Source organism: Eumetopias jubatus, unplaced genomic scaffold (genome assembly GCF_037043125.1).
Source record: "Eumetopias jubatus isolate StellerSeaLion01/CBP00866 unplaced genomic scaffold, mEumJub1_p1.0 scaffold_2, whole genome shotgun sequence".
In the NCBI taxonomy this organism is placed as follows: domain Eukaryota; kingdom Metazoa; phylum Chordata; class Mammalia; order Carnivora; family Otariidae; genus Eumetopias; species Eumetopias jubatus.
Genome location: NW_028274808.1, coordinates 197,562,569 through 197,584,699, shown reverse-complemented (window position 1 = coordinate 197,584,699; position 22,131 = coordinate 197,562,569). Strand labels below are relative to the sequence as shown.

At 45.7% G+C, this 22,131-nt stretch overlaps 1 protein-coding gene across 1 annotated transcript in view; it reads left to right on the top strand.

Moving 5' to 3' along the window:
* Positions 1–22,131, top strand: part of CUNH4orf50 (chromosome unknown C4orf50 homolog) — a 64,296-nt gene that overhangs the window by 19,402 nt on the left and 22,763 nt on the right. Inside the window, exons 5-8 of the mRNA XM_028089830.2 lie at positions 730–784; positions 887–1,014; positions 1,783–4,185; positions 18,458–18,631. Of these exons, the coding sequence (XP_027945631.1) occupies positions 730–784; positions 887–1,014; positions 1,783–4,185; positions 18,458–18,631 (2,760 nt within the window). The remainder of the gene's footprint in view (positions 1–729; positions 785–886; positions 1,015–1,782; positions 4,186–18,457; positions 18,632–22,131) is intronic.

The window sequence follows — 22,131 nt, the reverse complement described above, 5'->3', positions numbered from 1 at the left end:
GCTCAGCTGACATTTAGGCTGACTCCTGTTAGCGCCTCACCACCCGTGCCAGTGCGGGGCAGCGGGTGTCTCGGGAGGAGGGCTCTTTGCAGGAGGCCGTGGGATGACTATCTTATCCCTGCCCACCCCTTGACAGCTCAGGTGTGAGACAGGTGCGAGGTTTCTGGGAGCTCGTGGGGCTGAGGAGCCCCTTGTTCCTGACTTGTCCCTAATGGGAACCAATGTCTCTGATCGCAGTCTCGGGCATGGCTTCTGGATTCCCTGCAACAAAAGCCACTATACTCGGGGAGCCCAAAGCCACGATGTCCCACTGGGAGTCTGTGGCTTGCTTAGTCTTCCAAGGCCAAATGCGGTGGGAGATGAGGGGGTTATTTATAGCCAGCAGTGCCGCTGACCCACACAGCTGTCATTCCCCCACTATCCTATTTCTGGGGAACAGAGCTGGCAAGTCACATGGTCAAATTTGTCCTCGGCGAAGAAGGAGGGGCCCGTCTGGTGGTGAAGCCTAGGACCAGCTCCTTCCCCTGCACGCCTGCCGTGCGGGCGGGGCTGGAGGGAGGGGATTACAACCCTGTGGGACCCTGAGGGTGACCCGGGTGAGGGAGGTGTCATGGGATTTGCCACCTGTGTGAGTTTCGTGGTCAGCAAAGGTGGCTTCCAGACCCAGTCCACTGCGCATCAGAGGACAGTCATTCCCTGTCTCTGAGCCGTGGTTTCCTTACCTGGCAGGTGGTGGTGATCCTCAGGCCGCCTCTGGGGCTCCCGCGCCTTGAGTCAGTGAGAAGTGCCAGGTCATCCCAAGAGCTGGGGGCTCAGTCGCTAGTGGCCGTTGTGACAAAACTCCCAGGAGGGTCTCATTAACTGCTGGGGTGCTCTTGCCTCCCAGACCAGCCCTCTGAGGGCCGCTGCTCCTGGGGATGCATCGGGGTTGGACAAGGCCCCTCTGTTTTGGTGCCAGGCCTGGAGACCACGGATGAGTCACTGGAAGACGTCACAGGATCTGACTGTGGACTGGTGAGGCCGGAGGCTTCCCGCGTGCCTGGAGTGCCAGCCGGGTCTGCCAGCCGGGTCTGATCAGCCCTGCTGCATGTGGGAGGTGGGAGAAGGGGCTAAAGAAGGGTTTGCAAGATAATTGAGAGGGAGGTTTGAGGAGACAGAATGGATACTTGCATTGAAGAAGTGTATGTAAAAATATAGTTTAAAATATCTATGAAATGCATCTTGGGGGCCTGGCACTGGTCTATGCCCAGGGCCCCTGCCCTCGGAGGGGATCGTCTACCCCGCCCATCCACTAAAGCCTTCCATGACAACAGAAATGTGCTACGCCTGTGCCGTCCAGTAGGGGAGCCATGAACCCCAAGCTTCTGAGCTCTTGTAACGTGGCTGGTGGCCTGTGGCTACTGTGTTGGACCCGCAGGGATAAAGCAGGGAGACAATGCACACACAGATACACAGCAGGCTGTGAGAGGGTGGGAGGCGCAGTAAAGGGGAACACACACAGCGTGGTGACATGGCCAGGGGGCTGCTGGAGGAAGTAACGTCTGAGCGGAGATGTGAATGGATGGAGGATGAGCCACGAGGGGATCTGGGGAAGGATATTCTGGGCAGAGGGAAAAGCAGGTGCACAGGCCCTGGGGTGGTGTTGGGCTTGGCACATTAGGGAGGCCTATAAGGCCAGGTGAGGAAACACCAAGAGCATCAGGAGATGAGGTCACAGAGGTGTGGGGGGCTAAACGGAGGAAGGGGCTGCTTCATTACCTTCTCTTCTCTTCCTGTCCCTAGCCGACTCCTGCTGAGCCTAGCTTGGATGAACAGGCTCTCCTTCGCCCCTGTGGCTGCCCCCCGGGGCAGTACAGGGACGGCTCACCCCTCCCCGTGGAGCTGGCCTGGATTTTGGGGCGGAGGCTAACAGCTGCCCAGGCCCAGGGGTCCTTTCTCCTGGTGCAGACGTCGACACTCCCTCCCCGGGGGCCGGCCAGAGACCCCTCTTCCCTGCTGCCGCTGCTCCAGGAGTCTTCTCCACAAGAATCCCAAATGCAACAGATGCTGGATGCCAGAGCCATAGGACAGCCCCGTCGGGATCATCACTGGGCAAGGAGCCCCAAAGCCCCCCTCTGCCAGGAGTCCCCACAGACTTCAAGTCACCGATTTCCCAGGAGAGGGCCCAGAGATCTGAAAGACCCTTGGAAAGACGGAGGAGGACCAGAGTGGAGAACGGAAGAGCAGGGGGCGAGGCGGGCTTGGGACAGGAAGGAGGAAGATGTCCACCGAGACGGGAGCAAGCTCAGTCAGGAAAGCCGAGTGAACCTGAACTTGCGGGGTGGCGTGTGCATCCAGAATGGGGCTTTAGAAACCCAGGCCTCTGCCTCCTGCCCTTGGCCCAGGCCAAATCTCCCACTGCCTCTTCTACAGGGGGAGGTCTCAGTGCCAACGGCGGGGCCCAAACCCCTGAGGGGGAGGGTGGGAGGGCTTTCATCATCATCAGAGGAGGAAGAGCACCCCACAGCCAGGGCCCGGGGTGCCCAGAGGCTGTCTCCAGCCGGCGCTCAGCTCCTTGCAGGGCAGGACACGGAGGAAACTCTTGTGTGGGCTGGAAAGGCTCTGCATCTGAAAGAGGAAAGCCCTGGGGATGAAGGGCAAGAAGAGAAGGAAGAGGAGGCATCGCCTCTAGAAGGGTCCAGCCTGGGCCATGGGGATGTCCCGGAGGATGCTGGCCCCACAGAACATGCGGGCCAGGATATGTTCTTCTCTGCGGCAGAGGGAGGTCTGACACCGGCTCCCAGATTGGCCTTTTCACCCAAGGGGACTGAACCCACCAGTAACCCGTGGGCTCTAAGCAAAGGACCTGGCAGTTCTGAGCTCAGACTAGACGAATTTGAAAAGGAGATGGAAGCTTATTTCCAGCAACTCTCCATCCTGGAGCTTGAGGGTGGGGGGCGGTGGCCGCAAGCCTCCACGCTGGCGGGAGAGAGCAGGAACTTGCCTGGGAAATGGCCCCGCTACCAGGGGAAGGCTTACTCCCGGCAGGCTTTGGGAAACGAGGGCTTGGATATTTGTTTGGCCAGCGAAGTCAAACCCGGGGAGGTTAGTGAAGAGATTAGACCAGGAGAGACAGAGGCCTTGGGAGCCAGCGTGGTTCTTCCTGGGACGGTGCCTGATTTGGATGATGTGAGTCCGCGTCCAGAGGGGCCCGCTGAGTTGGGTCGGAACCAGCCACCAAGAGCCCTTGAAAGGCAGAAGAGAAGGTTCCAGCAGCTCATTTCTGGACTGAAAAAAGAGAGAAGCCAGGTTTTACGTGACAATGCCGAGCTTTGGGGCGACCGAGAGAGATGCCGTAGAAAATTGCGCATCCTTGAAAAAGAGAGGGACAGAAATGGGACAAAGATCGCCATGCTGGAACAGGAAAACAGCACATTGTTAGGGGACATCTCTCACTTAAAGGGGGAGCTGGACCAATGCTGGCAGGTCATTTCCGAACTTGAAGACTGCAACGGGAAAAGTTACAGTAAAATTTCTGAGCTCGAACAGGAGAACGAGAAGCTGAAAAGGCACGCGGCCCAGCTTCACAAAGCCACATGGGAGAGCCTCAGAAAATCCAAAGGTGTGGGGGAACGCATCACCCTGGGAAACCAGGAGCTCAAGGCACTGATCTCGGAGCTCGGGGTCAGTTACAAGGAGCTGATGAAGGGTGTAATGCTGGGGATAGAAGACACAGTCCGGGCCTTCAGGGGGGAGAATGCCCACCTTCTGCACAGGATCCGCGTCTTGGAGACGGAAGTCGCCGTGGGGGCGAGCACCGCTGTGGGCTGCGTAGTGAGAGCAGAGGAGGGTCTGCAGGGGGAAAGCAAGATGCAGGGGGACAAAGGGAACGTTGTGGAAAGGGAGGTGCAGGTGACTCGGCTCTCAGGGCAACTGACTCCAAGAGCCCACGGACTGCCCTTGGAGGAGAAATTGGGTCCGGCTGACAGGTGGATGGGGCCTTCCTTAGGCATGAAGAATTCCAGATACGATGTCAATTCTGGCACTCTGTCCTTGGTCTGGGGGGATGCCGAAGTGTCCAGTGCCCCACAAGGACACATCAATGGAGCAGGAATAAAAGAAGCACATTTGGAAGAGGAGGAGGAAAGACCAGGGTGTTCTGCGGACCCAGGGCAAGCTCCGACCACCCCGAGCAATGGCCCCCAGGTAGGTTGATGATGCACAGCTGCTGCCTCGGCCTCTTGCTAGCTGTCTAGACTGCTGACCACCACTTTTCCTCAGGGGAGGCTCCCCAGGCAGCCCTCGGGGGAGGTACCGCATCATCCCCACTTAGCAGAGAAGGAGGGAAGTTGAGTACCGGGCAGTCATGCGGCAGGAGGGGTGGGGCTGGGACTGCCACCTGGGCACTCGCCACCTGTGTTTCTGCACACAACCTGGGACACTAGCCTGCCCCCCTGCTTGGGCTGTTCCCCTGGGTATCGGGTGGAACAGCGGAGGGGCGGTGTTGGCACTTCAAGATCAGAGCTCATGTTTTCAGATCCAAGAGTTTATCAAGCAGTCCAAATCCTAAGTCTGCTCATTGGGTCTCTCTCTCTCTCTCTTTTATGTTTTATTGTTATGTTAATCACCATACGTTACATCATTCATTTTTTTCCCTTTAAATTTTTTATTGTTATCTTAATCACCATACGTTACATCATTAGTTTTTGATGTAGTGTTCCATGATTCATTGTGCATAAAACCCAGTGCTCCACGCAGAACGTGCCCTCTTTAATACCCATCACCAGGTTAACCCATCCCCCCACCCCCCTCCCCTCTAGAACCCTCAGTTTGTTTTTCAGAGTCCATCGTCTCTCATGGGTCATCTCCCCCTCCGATTTACTCCCCTTCATTCTTCCCCTCCTGCTATCTTCTTTTTTTTTCTCTTAACATATAATGCATTATTTGTTTCAGAGGTACAGATCTGTGATTCAACAGTCTTGCACAATTCACAGCACTCACCGTAGCACATACCCTCCCCAATGTCTATCACCCAGTCGCCCCATCCCTCCCACGCCCCACCACTCCAGCAACCCTTAATCTTAACTGCTTAATCTCAGTTTCCTGAGATTAAGAATTCCTCGTATCAGTGAGGTCATATGATACATGTCTTTCTCTGATTGACTTATTTCACTCAGCATAACACCCTCCAGTTCCATCCATGTCATTGCAAGTGGCAAGATCTCATTCATTTTGATGGCTGCATAATATTCCATCATGTATATATACCACCTCTTCTTTATCCATTCATCTGTCGACGGACATCTTGGCTCTTTCCACAGTTTGGCTATTGTGGACATTGCTGCTATAAACATCGGGGTGCACGTTCCCCTTCAGATCCCTACATTTGTATCTTTGGGGTAAATACCCAGTAGTGCAATTGCAGGGTCGTATGGTAGCTCTATTTTCAACTGTTTGAGGACCCTCCATACTGTTTTCCAGAGTGGTTGCACCGGCTTGCATTCCCACCAACAGTGAGGGAGGGTTCCCCTTTCTCCGCATCCCCGCCAACAGCTGTTGTTTCCTGACTTGTTAATTTTAGCCATTCTGACTGGTGTGAGGTGATATCTCCTTGAGGTTTTGATTTGGATTTCCCTGATGCTGAGTGATGTTGAGCACTTTTTCATGTGTCTGTTGGCCATTTGGATGTCTTCTTTGGCAAAATGTCTGTTCATGTCTTCTGCCCATTTCTTCATTGGATCATTTGTTCTTTGGGTGTTGAGTTTAAGAAGTTCTTTATAGATTTTGGATACTAGCCCTTTATCTGATATGTCATTTGCAAATATCTTCTCCCATTCTGTCGGTTGTCTTTTGGTTTTGTGGACTGTTTCTTTTGCTGTGCAAAAGCTTTTTATCTTGATGAAGTCCCAATAGTTCATTTTGTCCTTGCTTCCCTTGCCTTTGGCGATGTTTCTAGGAAGAAGTTGCTGCGGCTGAGGTCGAAGAGGTTGCTGCCTGTGTTCTCCTTTAGGATTTTGATGGACTCCTGTCTCACGTTTAGGTCTTTCAACTATTTGGAGTCTATTTTTGTGTGTGGTGTAAGGAAATGGTCCAGTTTCATTCTTCTGCACGGGGCTGTCCAATTTTCCCAACACCATTTGTTGAAGAGACTGTCTTTTTGCCATTGGACATTCTTTCCTGCTTTGTCAAAGATGAGTTGACCATAGAGTTGAGGGTCCATTTCTGGGCTCTCAATTCTGTTCCATTGATCCATGTGTCTGTTTTTGCGCCAGGACCATACTGTCTTGATGATGACAGCTTTGTAATAGAGCCAGAAGTCCGGAATTGTGATGCCGCCAGCTTTGCTTTTCTTTTTCAATATTCCTCTGGCTATTTGGGGTCTTTTCTGGTTCCATACAAATTTTAGGATTATTTGTTCCATTTCTTTGAAAAAAGTGGTTGGTATTTTGATGGGGATTGCATTGAATGTGTAGATTGCTCAAGGTAGCATTGACATCTTCACAATGTTTGTACTTCCAATCCATGAGCATGGAACGTTTTTCCATTTCTTTGTGTCTTCCTCAGTTTCTTTCATGAGTATTTTATAGCTTTCTGAGTACAGATCCTTTGCCTCTTTGGTTAGATTCATTCCTAGGTATCTTATGGTTTGGGGTGCAATTGTAAATGGGATCGACTCCTTAATTTCTCTTTCTTCTGTCTTGTTGTCGGTGTATAGGAATGCCACTGATTTCTGTGCATTGATTTTATATCCTGCCACTTTACTGAATTCCTGTATGAGTTCTAGCAGTTTTGGGGTGGAGTCATTTGGGTTTTCCACAAACAATATCATATCATCTACAAAGAGTGAGAGTTTGACTTCTTCTTTGCCGATTTGGATGCCCTTCATTTCTTTTTGTTGTCTGATGGCTGTGGCTAGGACTTCTAATACTATGTTGAATAGCAGTGGTGATAGTGGACATCCCTGCCGCGTTCCTGACCTTAGGGGGAAAGCTCTCAGTTTTTCCCCATTGAGAATGATATTGATTGTAGGTTTTTCATAGATGGCTTTTATGATATTGAGGTATGTACCCTCTGTCCCTATACTCTGAAGAGTTTTGATCAAGAAAGGATGCTGTACTTTGTCAAATGCTTTTTCTGCATCTACTGGGTGGATCATACGATTCTTGTTCTTTCTTTTGTTAATGTTTTGTATCACATTGATTGATTTGCAGATGTTGAACCAACCTTGCAGCCCAGGGATAAATCCCACTTGGTCGTGGTGAATAATCCTTTTAATGTACTGTTGGATCCTATTGGCTAGTGTTTTGGTGAGAATTGTTGCACACATGTTCATCAAGGATATTGATATGTATTTCTCGTGTTTGATGGGGTCTTTGGTTTGGGGATCAAAGTAATGGTGGCCTCATAAAATGAGTTTGGAAGTTTTCCTTCCATTTCTATTTTTTGGAATAGTTTCAGGAGAATAGGTATTAATTCTTCTTGAAATATTTGGTAGAATTCCCCTGGGAAGCCATCTGGCCCTGGGCTTTTGTTTGTTGGGAGATTTTTGATGACTGCTTCAATTTCCTTAGTGGCTATAGGTTTGTTCAGGTTTTCTATTTCTTCCTGGTTCAGTTTTGGTAGTTGATACATCTCTAGGAATGCATCCATTTCTTCCAGGCATCCAATTTGCTGGCATAGAGTTGCTCATAATATGTTCTTATAATTGTTTGTATTTCTTTGGTGTTGGTTGTGATCCTCTTTCATTCATGATTTTGTTGATTTGGGTCATTTCTCTTTTCCTTTTGATAAGTCTGGCCAGGGGTTTATCAATCTTGTTCATTCTTTCAAAGAACCAGCTCCTAGTTCCGTTGATCTGTTCTACTGTTCTTTTGGTTTCTAGTTCATTGATTTCTGCTCTGATCTTTATTATTTCTCTTCTCCTGCTGGGTTTAGGCTTTATTTGCTGTTCTTTCTCCAGCTCCTTTAGGCGTAGGGTTAGGTTGTGTATTTGAGACCTTTCTTGTTTCTTGAGAAAGGCTTGTATTGCTATATACTTTCCTCTCAGGACTGCCTTTGCTGTATCCCAAAGTTTTTGAACAGTTGTGTTTTCATTTTCATTGGTTTCCATGAATTTTTTTTTAATTCTTCTTTAATTTCCTGGTTGACCCATTCATTCTTTAGTAGGATGCTCTTTAGCCTCCATGTATTTGAGTTCTTTCTGACGTTCCTCTTGTGACTGAGTTCTAGTTTCAAAGCATTGTGGTCTGAAAATATGCAGGGAATGATCTCAATCTTTTGGTATTGGTTGAGACCTGATTTGTGACCTAGGATGTGATCTATTCTGGAGAATGTTCCATGGGCACTAGAGAAGAATGTGTATTCCGTTGCTTTGGGATGGAATGTTCTGAATATATCTGTGAAGTCCATTTGGTGCAGTGTGTCATTTAAAGTCTTTATTTCCTTGTTGATCTTTTGCTTAAATGATCTGTCCATTTCAGTCAGGGGGGTGTTAACGTCCCCCACTATTATTGTATTGTTGTCAATGTGTTTCTTCACTTTTGTTATTAATTGCCTTATATAATTGGCTGCTCCCATGTTAGGGGCATAGATATTTACAATTGTTAGATCTTCTTGTTAGATAGACCCTTTAAGTAGGATATAGTGTCCTTCCTCATCTCTAATTATTACAGTCTTCGGTTTAAAATCTAATTTGTCTGATATAAGGATTGCCACCCCAGCTTTCTTTTGGTGTCCATTAGCATGGTAAATGGCTTTCCACCCCCTCACTTTCAATGTGGGGATGTCTTTGGGTCTAAAATGATTCTCTTGCAGACAGCATACCAATGGGTCTTGTTTTTTAATCCAGTCTGATAGCCTGTGTCTTTTTTTTTTATTATTATGTTATGTTAATCACCATACATTACACCATTAGTTTCTGATGTAGTGTTCCATGATTTATTGTTTGCATGTAACACCCAGTGCTCCAGGCAGAACGTGCCCTCTTTAACACCCATCACCAGACTAAGAAATCCTCCCACCCCCTCCCCTCTAGAACCCTCAGTTTGTTTTTCAGAGTCCATCGTCTCTCATGGTTCGTCTCCCCCTCTGATTTCCCCCCTTCATTCTTCCCCTCCTGAGCCTGTGTCCTTTGATTGGGGCATTTAGCCCATTTACATTCAGGGTAACTATTGAAAGATATGAATTTAGTGCCATTGTATTGCCTGTAAGGTGACTGTTACTGTATATTGTCTGTGTTCCTTTCTGGTCTATGTTGCTTTTAGGCTCTCTCTTTGCTTAGAGGACCCCTTTCAATATTTCTTGGAGGGCTGCTTTCGTGTTTGCAAATTCCTTTAGTTTTTGTTTGTTCTGGAAGCTTTTTACCTCTCCTTCTATTTTCAGTGATAGCCTAGCTGGATATAGTATTCTTGGCTGCATATTTTTCTCGTTTAGTGCTCTGAATATATCATGCCAGTCCTTTCTGGCTTGCCAGGTCTCTGTGGATAGGTCTGTTGCCAGTCTAATATTTCTACTATTGTAGGTTACATATCTCTTCTCCCGAGCTACTTTCAGGATTTTCTCTTTGTCTCTGAGACTCGTAAGTTTTACTATTCGATGTCGGGGTGTTGACCTATTTTTATTGATTTTGAGAGGGGTTCTCTGTGCCTCCTGGATTTTGATGCCTGTTTCCCTCCCCACATTAGGGAAGTTCTCTGTTATCATTTGCTCCAATATACCTTCTGCCCCCTCTCTCTTTCTTCTTCTTCTGGGATCCCAATTATTCTGATGTTGTTTCGTCTTATCGTATCGCTTATCTCTCGAATTCTGCCCTCGTGATCCAGTAGTTGTTTATCTCTCTTTTTCTCAGCTTCTTTATTTTCCATCATTTGGTCTTCTATATCGCTGATTCTTTCTTCTGCCTCATTTATCCTAGCAGTTAGTGCCCCCATTTTTTATTGCACCTCATTAAAAGCCTTTTTGATTTTGACTTGGTTAGATTTTAGTTCTTTTATTTCTCCAGAAAGGGTTTCTCTAATAATTTCCATGCTTTTTTCAAGCCCAGCTAGTATCTTTAAAATCATGATTCTGAAGCCTGGGTCCGACATCGTACTAATGTCCGTATTGAGTAGGTCCCTGGCAGTCGGTACTGCCTCTTGCTCTTTTTGTTGAGATGATTTTTTCCGTCTTGTCATTTTGTCCAGAGGAGAATAGATATGAATGAGAGAACAAAATGCTAACAGGTTAACAACATCCCCAGAAAATATACTCTATACAAATCAGAAAAGACCTGAAACCGGGGGAAAAGAAAGGGAAAGAAAGAAGAAAGAAAAAGAAAAAGATAAAAACAAACAAAAACAGAACAAAACAACAACAACAAAAAAACCAGAATATGATCAAATATAGTCAGGCTGGTGCATAGATCAGTGCCACACACTAGATTTTGGGTGTATTTTGTTCTGTTAGAAGAAATTGCCTCCCAAAATTTTAAAGAAAGAAAAACTTATATATGTACAAAAATAAGGGTTAATATGATGAAGGGATGGAATATGTCTGTAAAGATGAAAATTATAAAAAATTTTATAAAAGGAATTGATAAGAAGTTGTTTGAAAAAAGTAAGAAGAGGATTTAAAAAAAAAAAAAGGAGAGAATGTGATCAGGCAGGAGACTAGAACCAAGCCATACATTAGAGATTTAGGGTATATTTTGATCTGTTAGAAGAAACTGTATCTCAAAATTTTAAAGAGAGAACAAATTATATACATATGCCTAAAATAAGGGTAACTACTATGAAGGGATAGAATATAACTCTAAAAATGAAAAATAAAAATGTTTTTTTTTAAAGGGATTGATGTTGGTTGAAAAAGGGAAAAAGAAAAATTAAAAAAAGACAGTTAAAAAAATTAACTTTGAAAGTCTAAAGAATCATGGTAAAAAAGCCATGAATTCTATGTGCAGTATTCCCCTAGTGCTGGAGTTCTGCCTTTCTCATTGATCGGTAAACTTGGGCTTGGCTGGCTGTTCTTGCTGATCTTCTGGGGGAGGGGCCTGTTGCTGTGGTTCCCAAATGTCTTTGCCGGAGGCGGAATTGCCCCACCCTTGTTGGTCTGGGCTAAGTCATCTGCTCGGGTTTGCTCTCGGGAGCTTTTGTTCCCTGCAAGCTTTCCCTACAGCATTGGAGGAGGAGAGTGAAAATGGCGGCTTCCCAATGTCTGCCCTGGAGGAGCCGAGAACTTGGGGCCCCACTCCTCAGTGTGCCCCCAGAGAAAAGCAGTCAGTCACTCCCATCTCCCCGGTCTCCGGCCGCACTCCGTGCTCACCCGGCCTGTGACCGAGCGTTTCTATCTCTGGCACCTGACCCCGTGTGGAGTCTCCAAACCCAGCAGATCCCTGCGGTGCACTCCCGCGCCGCTCCTCCCCGGGGAGGAAGGGGAGTCTCCCCAGATCTGCCACTTGTTGGCTCCCTGTGGGAGGAGTCGTGGCCCGACTGAGCCAGATAAACTGTGAGCAGATCACAGTTTATAGCAACCCTGAGGTGAGAGCCCGCGCCTCGGCTCCATCTCTGCAGCCGGCTTCCCCGCTCCGATATGTGGGAGCTCTGCCGCACTCAGGCACCCCCGGTCTTTCTGTGACCCCGAGGGTCCCGAGACCCACTGTCCCGTGAGTGTTCCACCCCCTGCTTAGCCACTGGAGCGACATCCCTCAGTGGATCCGACTTCTAAAAGTTCCGATTTTGTGCTCTGCGGCTCTATCACTTGCCAGAAGCGGCCGACGGAGGCCCCCTCCCCCACCGTCTATCCTCCCAAATATCACCTCAGATTCACTTCTCTGCACGTCCTACCTTCCAGTAAGTGGTCGCTTTTCTGTGCAGAGTTGTTGTTCTTTTCTTCGATCTCCTGTTGAGTTCACAGGTGTTCAGAATGGTTTGATCTCTATCCAGCTGAATTCCTGGGACCAGATGAAATCCAGGTCTCCTACTCCTCCGCCATCTTGCTCCCCCTCCCTCTTTTTAAGATGTAACCAACATATAACATTGTATAAGCTTAAGGTGCACGATGTGTCGACTTCATACATTTATGTATTTCAATATGATTATCACCATAGGTTGGACAACACCTCAATCATCCTCTGTGTTGGGTCTTAAAAAGGACAATGGAAAGAGTAGGGACTTAGGACTTAATCGAAGGTCAAACCCACCTCTGCACTTAACCACATCTGTGATTTGGCCAAGACACGGGCTTCCCTGAGTCATTGTCCACACGTATGGAGGGTTCTTGCTGTTCAGGAATCCCAGGATGAAATGCTTATGATATTCTCACTGTGGTCTTGCATGTCTATAAGATGTTGTGTTGAGCCCTTTGTACCCACTCATTCATTCTCTCCCAGTCTCTCTCTCTCCCCCTTTCCCTCCCTCTCTCCCCCCCCCTTGGCATTTTTATCAGTCATTTCAGAAGATCCCTTTTGGTTTTGTCAATTTTCTTCATTGTATGTGTTTTATTTCCCTGGATTCCATTTATACCTTCATTCTTCCCTTTCTTTCACTTTCTTTTGATTTAGTTAGCTGTTCTTTTTTTTTTTTTTTTTTTTTGCTTCCTGTGTTGAAAGCTTAGATCACTGATTTTCAGCTGTTCTTCTTTTGTGATCCATGCACTTACATCTCTGCATGTCGCTCTGAGCAGTGTTTCAGCTACGTCCCACACATTTTGATATGTTGTGCTTTTATGTCCGTTCACTTCAAAGTACTTTCTAGTTTCCATCTGTGACGTCTCTCTTCACCCATGGGTGATTTAGAAGTGTGTTGCTGAATTTCCAAGCACCTGCTGAATTTTTTCGTTATATTTTTGTTCCTGATTTGTAGTTTTATTTCACTGTTGTCAGAAAACATAACTATATTATTTTAATTATTTTTAAAATTTGAGATTTGTTCTATTGACCAGGTTATGGTCTATTTGGGTAAATATCCTGGGTGTCCTTGTAGAGAATGAATAGTTTGCTGTTGTTGATGTGTGATGGGGCCAAGCCGGTTAATTGTGCTGATCAGATCTACTGATGGGCCAGCTATTTGCTTCATTATTTACCCAGATATGTTGCAATCTCTGAATGTGCATTTGTGTATTTCTTCTTCTGGTAATGTTAGTTTTGATTCATATATCTGGAAATTATTTATGAGATACATGCAGATTTACAATTATGTTTTCCTGCTGACTTGACTCTTTGATCATGATGAAATGCCCCTCATTACCTCCCATGCTTATTGCCCAAACTGCACTTCGTCTGATATGGAAGTAGTCATATCAGTTTCTTTCCCTTAGTGTTTTCATGGAATCCAACTTCTTTTAGACCATCCACCCTTTTACATTCAACCTGTGGGCATCTTTATATTTAAAGTGTGTTTCTTTGAAACAGCATGTGGCTGGTTTGTTTTTGTTTGGCTCAGTTTTGCAATCTCTGCTTTTCACTTGGGGTGTTTGGTCCACATATATTTCATACATGTGATGCTAGAATTGGGTGTTTGTCTTCCTTCTTACCATGTATTTTCTTTGTTCTGTTCTGTTCTATTTCTCCTTTCTTGCCTTTGTTTTTGGTACGAGTAGGTATTTTCTCTTATTCCTTTGTCTTCTCCATTAGCTCATTCTGCTATACATTTTAGTATCATTCCTTCAGTGCTTACCCTAGAGATTTCAGAATGTATCTATTCATTATTTAAATGTACCCTAAATTAGTACTTTTACCATGTAATACAGAAATCCCAAATAAATAATAATTATTAATAAATAATGCAAAATTTTTAATAGTTTATCTCCATTTACTCTTTCTTCTTTTCCTCATTTTTGTCATATGTGTTATGCCCATGGATGATAAACTTCATAAGGCATTGTTACTATTGTTATTCTAGGCAAGCGATAATCTTCTACATTTACTGGATCTCCCACATGGTCCTGTGCTCTCCAGTCTTGCTCTCACTTCTGGGGATCTGTTTTCCTTCTGCCTAAAGAGTTTGTCATTTCTCAGAGTGAGGATCTGGTGGTGATGAATTCTCTCCTATCTCTTTTTATGGAAAGAAACTTCAACTTCCACTTTTAAGAGATATTCCCCTCCCCCCCCCCGCTGGATTCAGAATTTTACATAGGCAGAGATTTCCCCTTCTTTGGCACTTTGAAGATCTCATTGCAAGTCTCCTCATGGCTCCCATAGTTTCTGTTAAAAAAAAATTGGTTGTTTTTGTCATTTTTTTTTTATTTGGTTTTGTTTTCCTGAAGTAAGTGTGTTATTTTCTCTCTGACTGCTTTTAAGATTTCCTTCTTATCTTTGGGTTTTGGCAATTTGACTGTGATGGGCCTGGTGTGGTTTTATTTGTACTTATCCTGTTTGGATTTTTATGAGCTTCTTAAAATCATAGATTCCAGCCTTTTATCATATTTGGAGAATTTTTGGTTATTTTTCAGATATTCTGTCATATTTTTCTCTGTTTCCTAGAATCCAGACTTTTTGATTATATCCCACATCTTTTGAAACTGTTCTATTTTTCCCCCTTTTTTAAGCTTTGTGCATTAGTTTGAATTTTCTATTGACTCGTTTTTTAGTTCACTAATTCTGTGTTCTGTCGTGTCCTATCTTCTGATAATTTCATCCAAGGAGTTCTTCATTTCATTTGTTATATTTTGCAACTCTAGGATATACATTGTATACTTTTTAAGAGATCCTCATTCTCTCCTGAAATACCCCATATTTTCATCCATTTCATCTATCTTTCCTATATTTTTAAAAATATATAATCATAGTTATTTTGAAGGTCTTGTCTGCTAATGCCAGTATCTGGATTATCTCTGGGTCTGTTTTTATCGACTATTTTATTTCTTGGTTAAGTCCCATTTTCTAGCTTCTTCACATGTCTAGTGATTTTTAAAGAAATTTTATGTTGGACATCATGTAGGATATCTGGTAGAGATTCCTGGGTGTCACCTCCCACTAGAGAGTGTTGAGTGACTTCTGCTCTGGCAGGTAGTGGAAGGGTCAGCAGACCAGATCATTCCTAGGCAGGTGTATGTTAGTTTCAACCTAGTTCTAGGGCCTGATTTTCCTCCTGGGGCATGGCCTTTCAGGGGCAGCTGTTGAGTCCCCTGAGCATTCGCCGAGGATACCAATTTGGTCTCAGCCAGAACTCTGCCATCTCGGCAGCAGGGTGAGACCTCTGAAGTCTCCTCAGCAGTTGGCCTGCCAGCTTCTCTTCTCTGCTAGGCCTCCAAGCCCTGCACTGCGCTGCCCAGCGTAGGATTCAACCACGGATCCAACAGGCATTTCTAGGGAGGTACCTGGCTCTCTCTTTTCTGTTACTTTGCTCCACAGACCCAGCTATCAGAGCACCTATGAACTCCAGCCTCTGAGTCCCCCATCAAGCAGGACCACCCCTCTCAGCTTGGATTCCCACTCCTGACCCATGGTTTGGAAAATGCTGCAGAGAGAAATCCAGGGAGAATGTGGAGCTCGCCTTGATGTGCATCCTTTCCCTCAGGGATTGTAGCCCTGCATTGGCTGCCACTCAATGCTTGCAAAGAATTGTTTTATGCATTTCCCCAGATTTTGTAGTTGTCCAATCTCAGCTGTCAGACCTGGTAGAAACAGGACTCTGAGGAGAGGACTATCAAGCTGAGCATTTCAAGGTGGGAAAAGTGGCGGCAGATGAAGAGCTTTTCAGCAGAGGGAGAAGCAAGTGGCCAGGTCCCGAGGCAGGAATGAACCTGGCTCAGAAAAAAAAACAGAGAGTAGCCAGGGTGGCAGGACCATATGGCAAGGGTGGGGTGTGGTGCGAGATGGGGCAGAGCTCAGATGGCCTGCAGGGCCCAGTTACGATCCTTTCTAAATGCAGTGGGAAGCCGCAGGGGCTTTTAAGCAGGAGAACAACGTGACTCAATTTCTTTTGTAAAAAGATCATTGCTGGGATGAAGGAGGCCAGGGGGACACGGGAACACAGTCAAGACAACTTTGTAGTCAAGAAATGATGCCAGGATAGAGGAATTTGGAACTAAAAGAAGGGAGGATTCCAGACAAAAACCAGAGTTGAAGGAAATGAGGTTTGTTGATGCATGGGGGGCAGAGGACAAGAAAGCTTCCCCATTTCATCCTCCCAAGTCACAGACTTGATCATGTTGCTATTTTGCTTAAAATGTGTCTGTCCCTTCCTCTTGTACTTGGTGTGAAATCCCAGTTCCTTCTGGTGAATTCTAATCCAGGCCTGGGGAACCTTAGCTGTTGCTGTTTACCTCCCATCCTCGGCTTGGCTGCATCCTTACTCATCCCCTCTTCTACCCCAGCCTTCTCCTGGGAACTGCCGCACATCCTCGGGGTCTCCTTTTGGGGGGACAGTGCCTCCCAGGGGCACAGAATGGGCTCATGCAGAGGTGTGACACCATTTTCATAGCTTGTCATTGGTCCTAGTGGGAGCATCTACGCCATGGGAATCAGCAGATGCTACGGATTCGCGGGTCCCTCGACCAGCCCAGAGAAGAGTGCTTGCCTCCTGGCTTAGTGCCTCCCGATTTCCCCTCGCCGTGCTGTGTCGAATGGCCTGTTTCTGTGTTGGTCTCCCCCACCAGAGCTCCCTGAGGGCCCGTGGGCACCATGGCTCAGCCCACGGAGAGCATGTGGCTGGAGCCCGTGCCGATCATGCCCCTTTGGGAGCAAGTGGGTCATGGGGCCCATCACGAGGCTGCTGGGTGGTGCCGTCCCATGTGGCAGGCAGGGCTGGCCCCCACCCCACACCCCACATGCCCATTCTCTTTAGAACATACTGGGGGATCCAGTAGAACATACCCTTAGGATCCTGGGGGCAAACCCTTCGTCCAAGTCACTGGGGAGGGGACGCAGTGAAGGCACCAAACTTCCCAGAAAGGCCAAGTTGTTTTGCAAGTCTTAGAACTGGATTTCATGAAACCATCCGGAGCACCCATCTGTTCTTGACAGGGCCCAGCCTGTGCATCTCAGGCCCACGCTCTGTGAATTTCTATTAATTAGGAGAAAACCACATTCTGCTCTTGGATTTCTTTACTAACGAGGGGGAGGCCTCCTCAGCCACGAGGCACGTTGATTCTGTCCTCACACTGGCCTCTCTCTCCTCTCCCAGCAGAATGGCTCAGCCCCTGCCCCCCTGCTCACACCCAGGCCAAGAGCACAAGGCAGAGATGACCTTGGCAGGCCTCACATTCCCAGGGCGACAGGTGCTTTAAATGAAGGGTGGACTGCCACGGCCAAAGGAAGGGAGTGTGAAAAGCCTCTGAGCTCCTGGGCTCCTGCGCACAGAGCCTGATGATTAGCAGTGCTGCACCTTCCTAGGCCACTGTAGCATGTGAATTGTGGTTTAACGATGCTCAGACCCTGGGCCCAGAAAATCCTCCTCTGATGATCTCAGGGAAGGACTCAGAGGTCCGTCCAGTAGTTATGTGGAAGGCTGTTTTTGACAAGCCCAACTATAGCAGGAAAGTTTTAGAATGCCCCGAGCATTCAGCATGCCACAGAATGTGTGCTCACAATGGTGTTTTCAACATCCTTTTATAATATGGAAAAATGCTCCTGACATGGTATTGAGGGAGAAAAGCAGGATACCAAAGATGTAAATGGTCTGTTAAATGTTATGTAGGGAAAATGTAGGGGTGTGTCTGTATGTGTATATATGCATCTATGTGTGTATGGAAGTTATTAAAAAATAAAACCTGAGAACCCAGAGCCACTGGATGGCAGTATTACTGCTATCCAGCCACACTCCCAGAGTGCTAAATCACCCCTCCTTCCACCTTTCTGCCTCCCAGAAAGTCCCCATGACATCCGTAGGAAACCCGCTCATGTCTGACCCAAAAAGAGTGAGAGACCATTTTGTACTGATTTAAGAAAAGCGTTTGGCGGAGTGGGGGGGGGGGTGCAGTATCCTCTGTTTTATATAAACAGAGGATACTTTAATGTAATAAGCATCTCCTAATTGGATTTGAACCTTAAATTCCATTCATTATACTTTTTTTTTTTTTTTTTTTAAGCAGCGTGGTGACTGAAATCGATTGAAACAGATTCTGGAATGCCATGCCATTTTGCATATTTTTGAAAAGATGTGCAAAAGATATATATATCTGAATATATATATCTATGTATATAGCCACACGCACATATATATCTGAAAATCACATTCTTGAATGCTATTCTATGATTCCCCAGACCCTCTCTAACACCCACCCCTCCACTCAAAAATCCCAGCATGGCCACACACTCACACGTGCACATGCATAAAGGCATAGCAAAAAGACTGGGAAAAAAAATATGGATAATAATGATTATTTTGGCTAATAGGACTTGGGGTGATTTCTGTTCCTTTATTTTCTAAAAATATTGACCTGAGAAAAAATGTAGGACAGAAAAAAAAAATTAAGAAGGAAAACAGGTCCTTTGTTTGCTGAGACAAATTACTTGGAAGCTAAGCTAATCTAAGCATTTCAATCAGATGGGTGATTTCCACAGCTGCGGGACCCAGAGGTGGACCCCCCCACGGAGGACCTGAGGCTGCGCGTGGGGCGGCTCCAGCACCAGGTGCTGACCCTGCAGTGCCAACTCAGAGACCAGGCGTCTGCCCACCTCCAGCTGCAGGTGACGCTCCGGGAAGCCGCCCGCCTCCGGGACCAGCTCCAGGGTGAGGTAGGCTCGAGCTGCACTTCCTTTCCCACCTGTAAATGAAATGGGCCCATGCTCCAGGAAGTTTTGTTTTTGTATGTATGTATGTATGTATGTACGTATTTATTTATTTTAAGATTGTATTTATTTGAGAGAAAGAGTGAGCATGAATTGGGGGACACGAGGGAGAAGCAGACAGACCCTCCGCTGAGCAGGGAGCCAGATGCGGGGCTCAATCCTAGGACCCTGAGATCATGACCTGAGCCAAAGGCAGATGCTTAACCTAACTGGCTGAGCCACCCAGGCGCCCCTCTGGGAAGTTTTGAAGATGGAAAAAAGAATCAGGCAAAATCTCACCATTCCCAGCATTTTGGTAGTATTTATGAGATTTCCAAGGTAAAGAACAGTATGCAGAAGGAAGCAAGGCCTGTAATCCCTCCACCAGCTAACTTCTGTTCATCTGAAACTAGCATACATGCGTTTTTCTAGAAAGTCTAACTAGTTTTCAAATGTTACATAAATAGGAGTGAAGTGAGTGTGATTTTATGAAAGGGCAGAGAGATCCTTGTCGACGTGAAAGCGTTCCTTATCTTATCTGTGATGATGGAGATACGAACTTTCGTGGGGGATAAAATCGCACAGAACTTAGTACACACATATACACACAGGACAAGCAGAACTAGAGAAATCTGAGCACGATTGTTACCAATATAATTGACATTATAGGGTTGTAATATACTATAGTTTTGCAAAATGTTCCCCTTGGGGGAGACGGGGCAAAGGATACAAGGGGTTTCTTCGTATTATTTCTTAACAACTGCATGTAGATCTATAATTATCTCATTTTTTAAATGCAAAACAAAAAAACAGTCGTTCCTCCCTTTGACCCCAACCCCTTCTGAACTCTGGCATTTTTTTTTTCAACCCTTTCTACTCACATTCAGTGTATGTGTGGATGTGTATACATAAATGAAATTTTACCATACAAAAATATTCTGCGTCTTGATTTTCTCATTAAAAAAATTATTTTTAAAGATTTTATTGATTTGACAGAGAGAGGGGAGCAGGAGATAGTGAGAGAGAGCATAAGTGGAGAGGAGACGGAGAAGCAGGCTGACATAGGTCCGATCCCAGGACCTGGAGATCATGACCTGAGCCAAAGGCAGATGCCTAACCGACTGAGCCACTCAGGCACCCTAAATTTTCTCATTTAATAGAAAATCTTGGTGATATCTTCATATCAGCACATACAAACTGATCTCATTTTTTTAAAAACTATTATATTTTCATAAGGCCAGACCATAACTGACTGAATCAATTCTTTGTTTATGGAAATCCAAATTTTTTCTGTTTCTTTGCTTGACAAAGCTTAGTGAACCTTTCTATAGCTCTGTCTTGGGATATGTTTCTGCTACATATTCCAAGGGTAAAAGTCTAGCAAAGTAATTATTGGGTCAAAGGATATGTATGTAATTAACTTTGATATGTAAGGGCGAGTAACCCGCTATAAACCCTGCATCATTTATGCTTCTGCCAGGAATAAATGAGTGTATGTGTTTGCCCGCACTTGTTACTCTGAATGTTATCACATTTTACATGTTTTTGACAAGCTGATGGATGAAAAACACACCATCAACATTGCGATGTAATCTCTGGCTCCGTTCCCGTGCATTCTTTGTATAATCAGATGCACTATACTTAGAGTTTCGTGTCTGTTGCATCCTAGACCTTGTGCCCAGTATTTTTTTTTTTGCCTGTGCAGTAATTGGGTGGATGTGATTTTCATTCACCTGTTGTTGGATCTATGGTTATTTCCATTAATTTATATATTCCTGTTTATATGCAAGAGTTCAGAGAACTGGGATTACTGGTGCAGAGTGGGGGTAATGATGGTTCTTAATACATATTGCAGAGAGCCTTCCCAGCACTGGCACCACTTGCAAAGCCCAAGCAGTGAACAGGGAATGTTCCTCACCATGCTCTCAGCCAGCAAGGGAGCTATTAGGCCTTTTTTCTCCTGCCACTGATCTGTGAGGAACATAATTCCATTTGCACATGTTGGAGCTTTTATCATATCCAGTATCTTTTGAAGTCTGTTTTTCATAATTTTCAATGTTTTTTTTCTTTCTGCTCTTCAGTTTGGGTATTTTTTTCTAACCCATCTTCCAGTGAATTCTCTCCCAGAGAGTCAGATTTACTCACAAACTCATTATTTTTGTTCTTAATTTTGCAATCCTAGAATTTCTATATGATCCTTTAAAAAAAAAAGGTTTTACTTATTTGAAAGAGAGAGAGCGTGTGCACAAGCAGGGGGAGGGGCAGAGGGAAAGGAAGAAGCAGACTTCCCACTGAGCAGGGAGCCCGATGCAGGGCTCGATCCCAGGACTCCCAGATTAAGACCTGAGCTGAAGGCAGAAGCTTAACAGACTGAGCTACCCAGGCACCCCTTCATTTTGTTCTTTTTAATTTTTATTTTATTTCAGCTCCCCTCCCCCGCCTTTTTTTTTTTTTTTTTTTTTTTTTTTGAGAAAGAGAGTAAGCGCAAATGGGGTGGGGCAGGGCAGAGGGAGAGGGAGAATCTCAAGCAGACTCTTTGCTGAGCACAGGACCTGATGCGGGGCTCAGTCTCATGACCCTGAGATCAGGACTTGAGCCGAAATCAAGAGTCAGATGCCTAATTGACTGAGCTACTCATTTCCCCCCTCCTATTTTGTTCTTTCTTTCTTTTTTTTTGGTAGCTTTCTGTTCTCTGATGAAATTCTTGTAATATAACGGTGGAGCATTTCAATCACAGTTACCTTAAGGTCGGTCTGTGTTCCCGTAGCTCTGTTCCCCACTCCCAGCAGCATGGGCAGAGGCCCCCACCTCTCCACGAGCTCACCGACGTTCATTACCCTCTGTTTGGTGATGACCATCTCAGTGAGCACGAAGTGTTAGCTCCGTGTGGTTTGATTTGCCTTTCTCCAGTGGCTGATGGTGTTGAGCATTTTTCACATGCTTACTGGCCATTTGTCTATCTTCCGTTGGAGAAATGACCATTCAGTTCTTTTGTCCATTTTGCAACTGGGTGGTTTATTTCTTTGTGGTTGAGACGCAAGAGTCTGTATATGTCCTAGATATGAGTCCCACATTAGATATGTGGTTGGCAAATATTTCCTCCCTTCTGTTGTCTTTTCGCTTTCTTCTCATTGACTTTTTCGTTGCAATGCATTCACGCTGTTTCCTAAACCGAAGCAGAGAGGAGGTTGAATCCAAGCCTGCAAATATTATTGAGTGCCTTTTGAATAGAAGACCGTCTGCTTGGAGCTGGCGTTTTACTCTTTGAATACTTTCGGAAAGGTATGCCAAAAGAGCTGTATAGGAATGTTCATCGGAGCCTTGTTTGTGAAGCAAAGAAATGATATACATTTTCATAAAGAATGGGCTCAAAAGATCATATTTCACCCTCATGCTGAAATAATATGCAAGATTTTAAACAGATGTGATCAGTCCGTATGTATTGACATAGAAATAACACCTTTGAT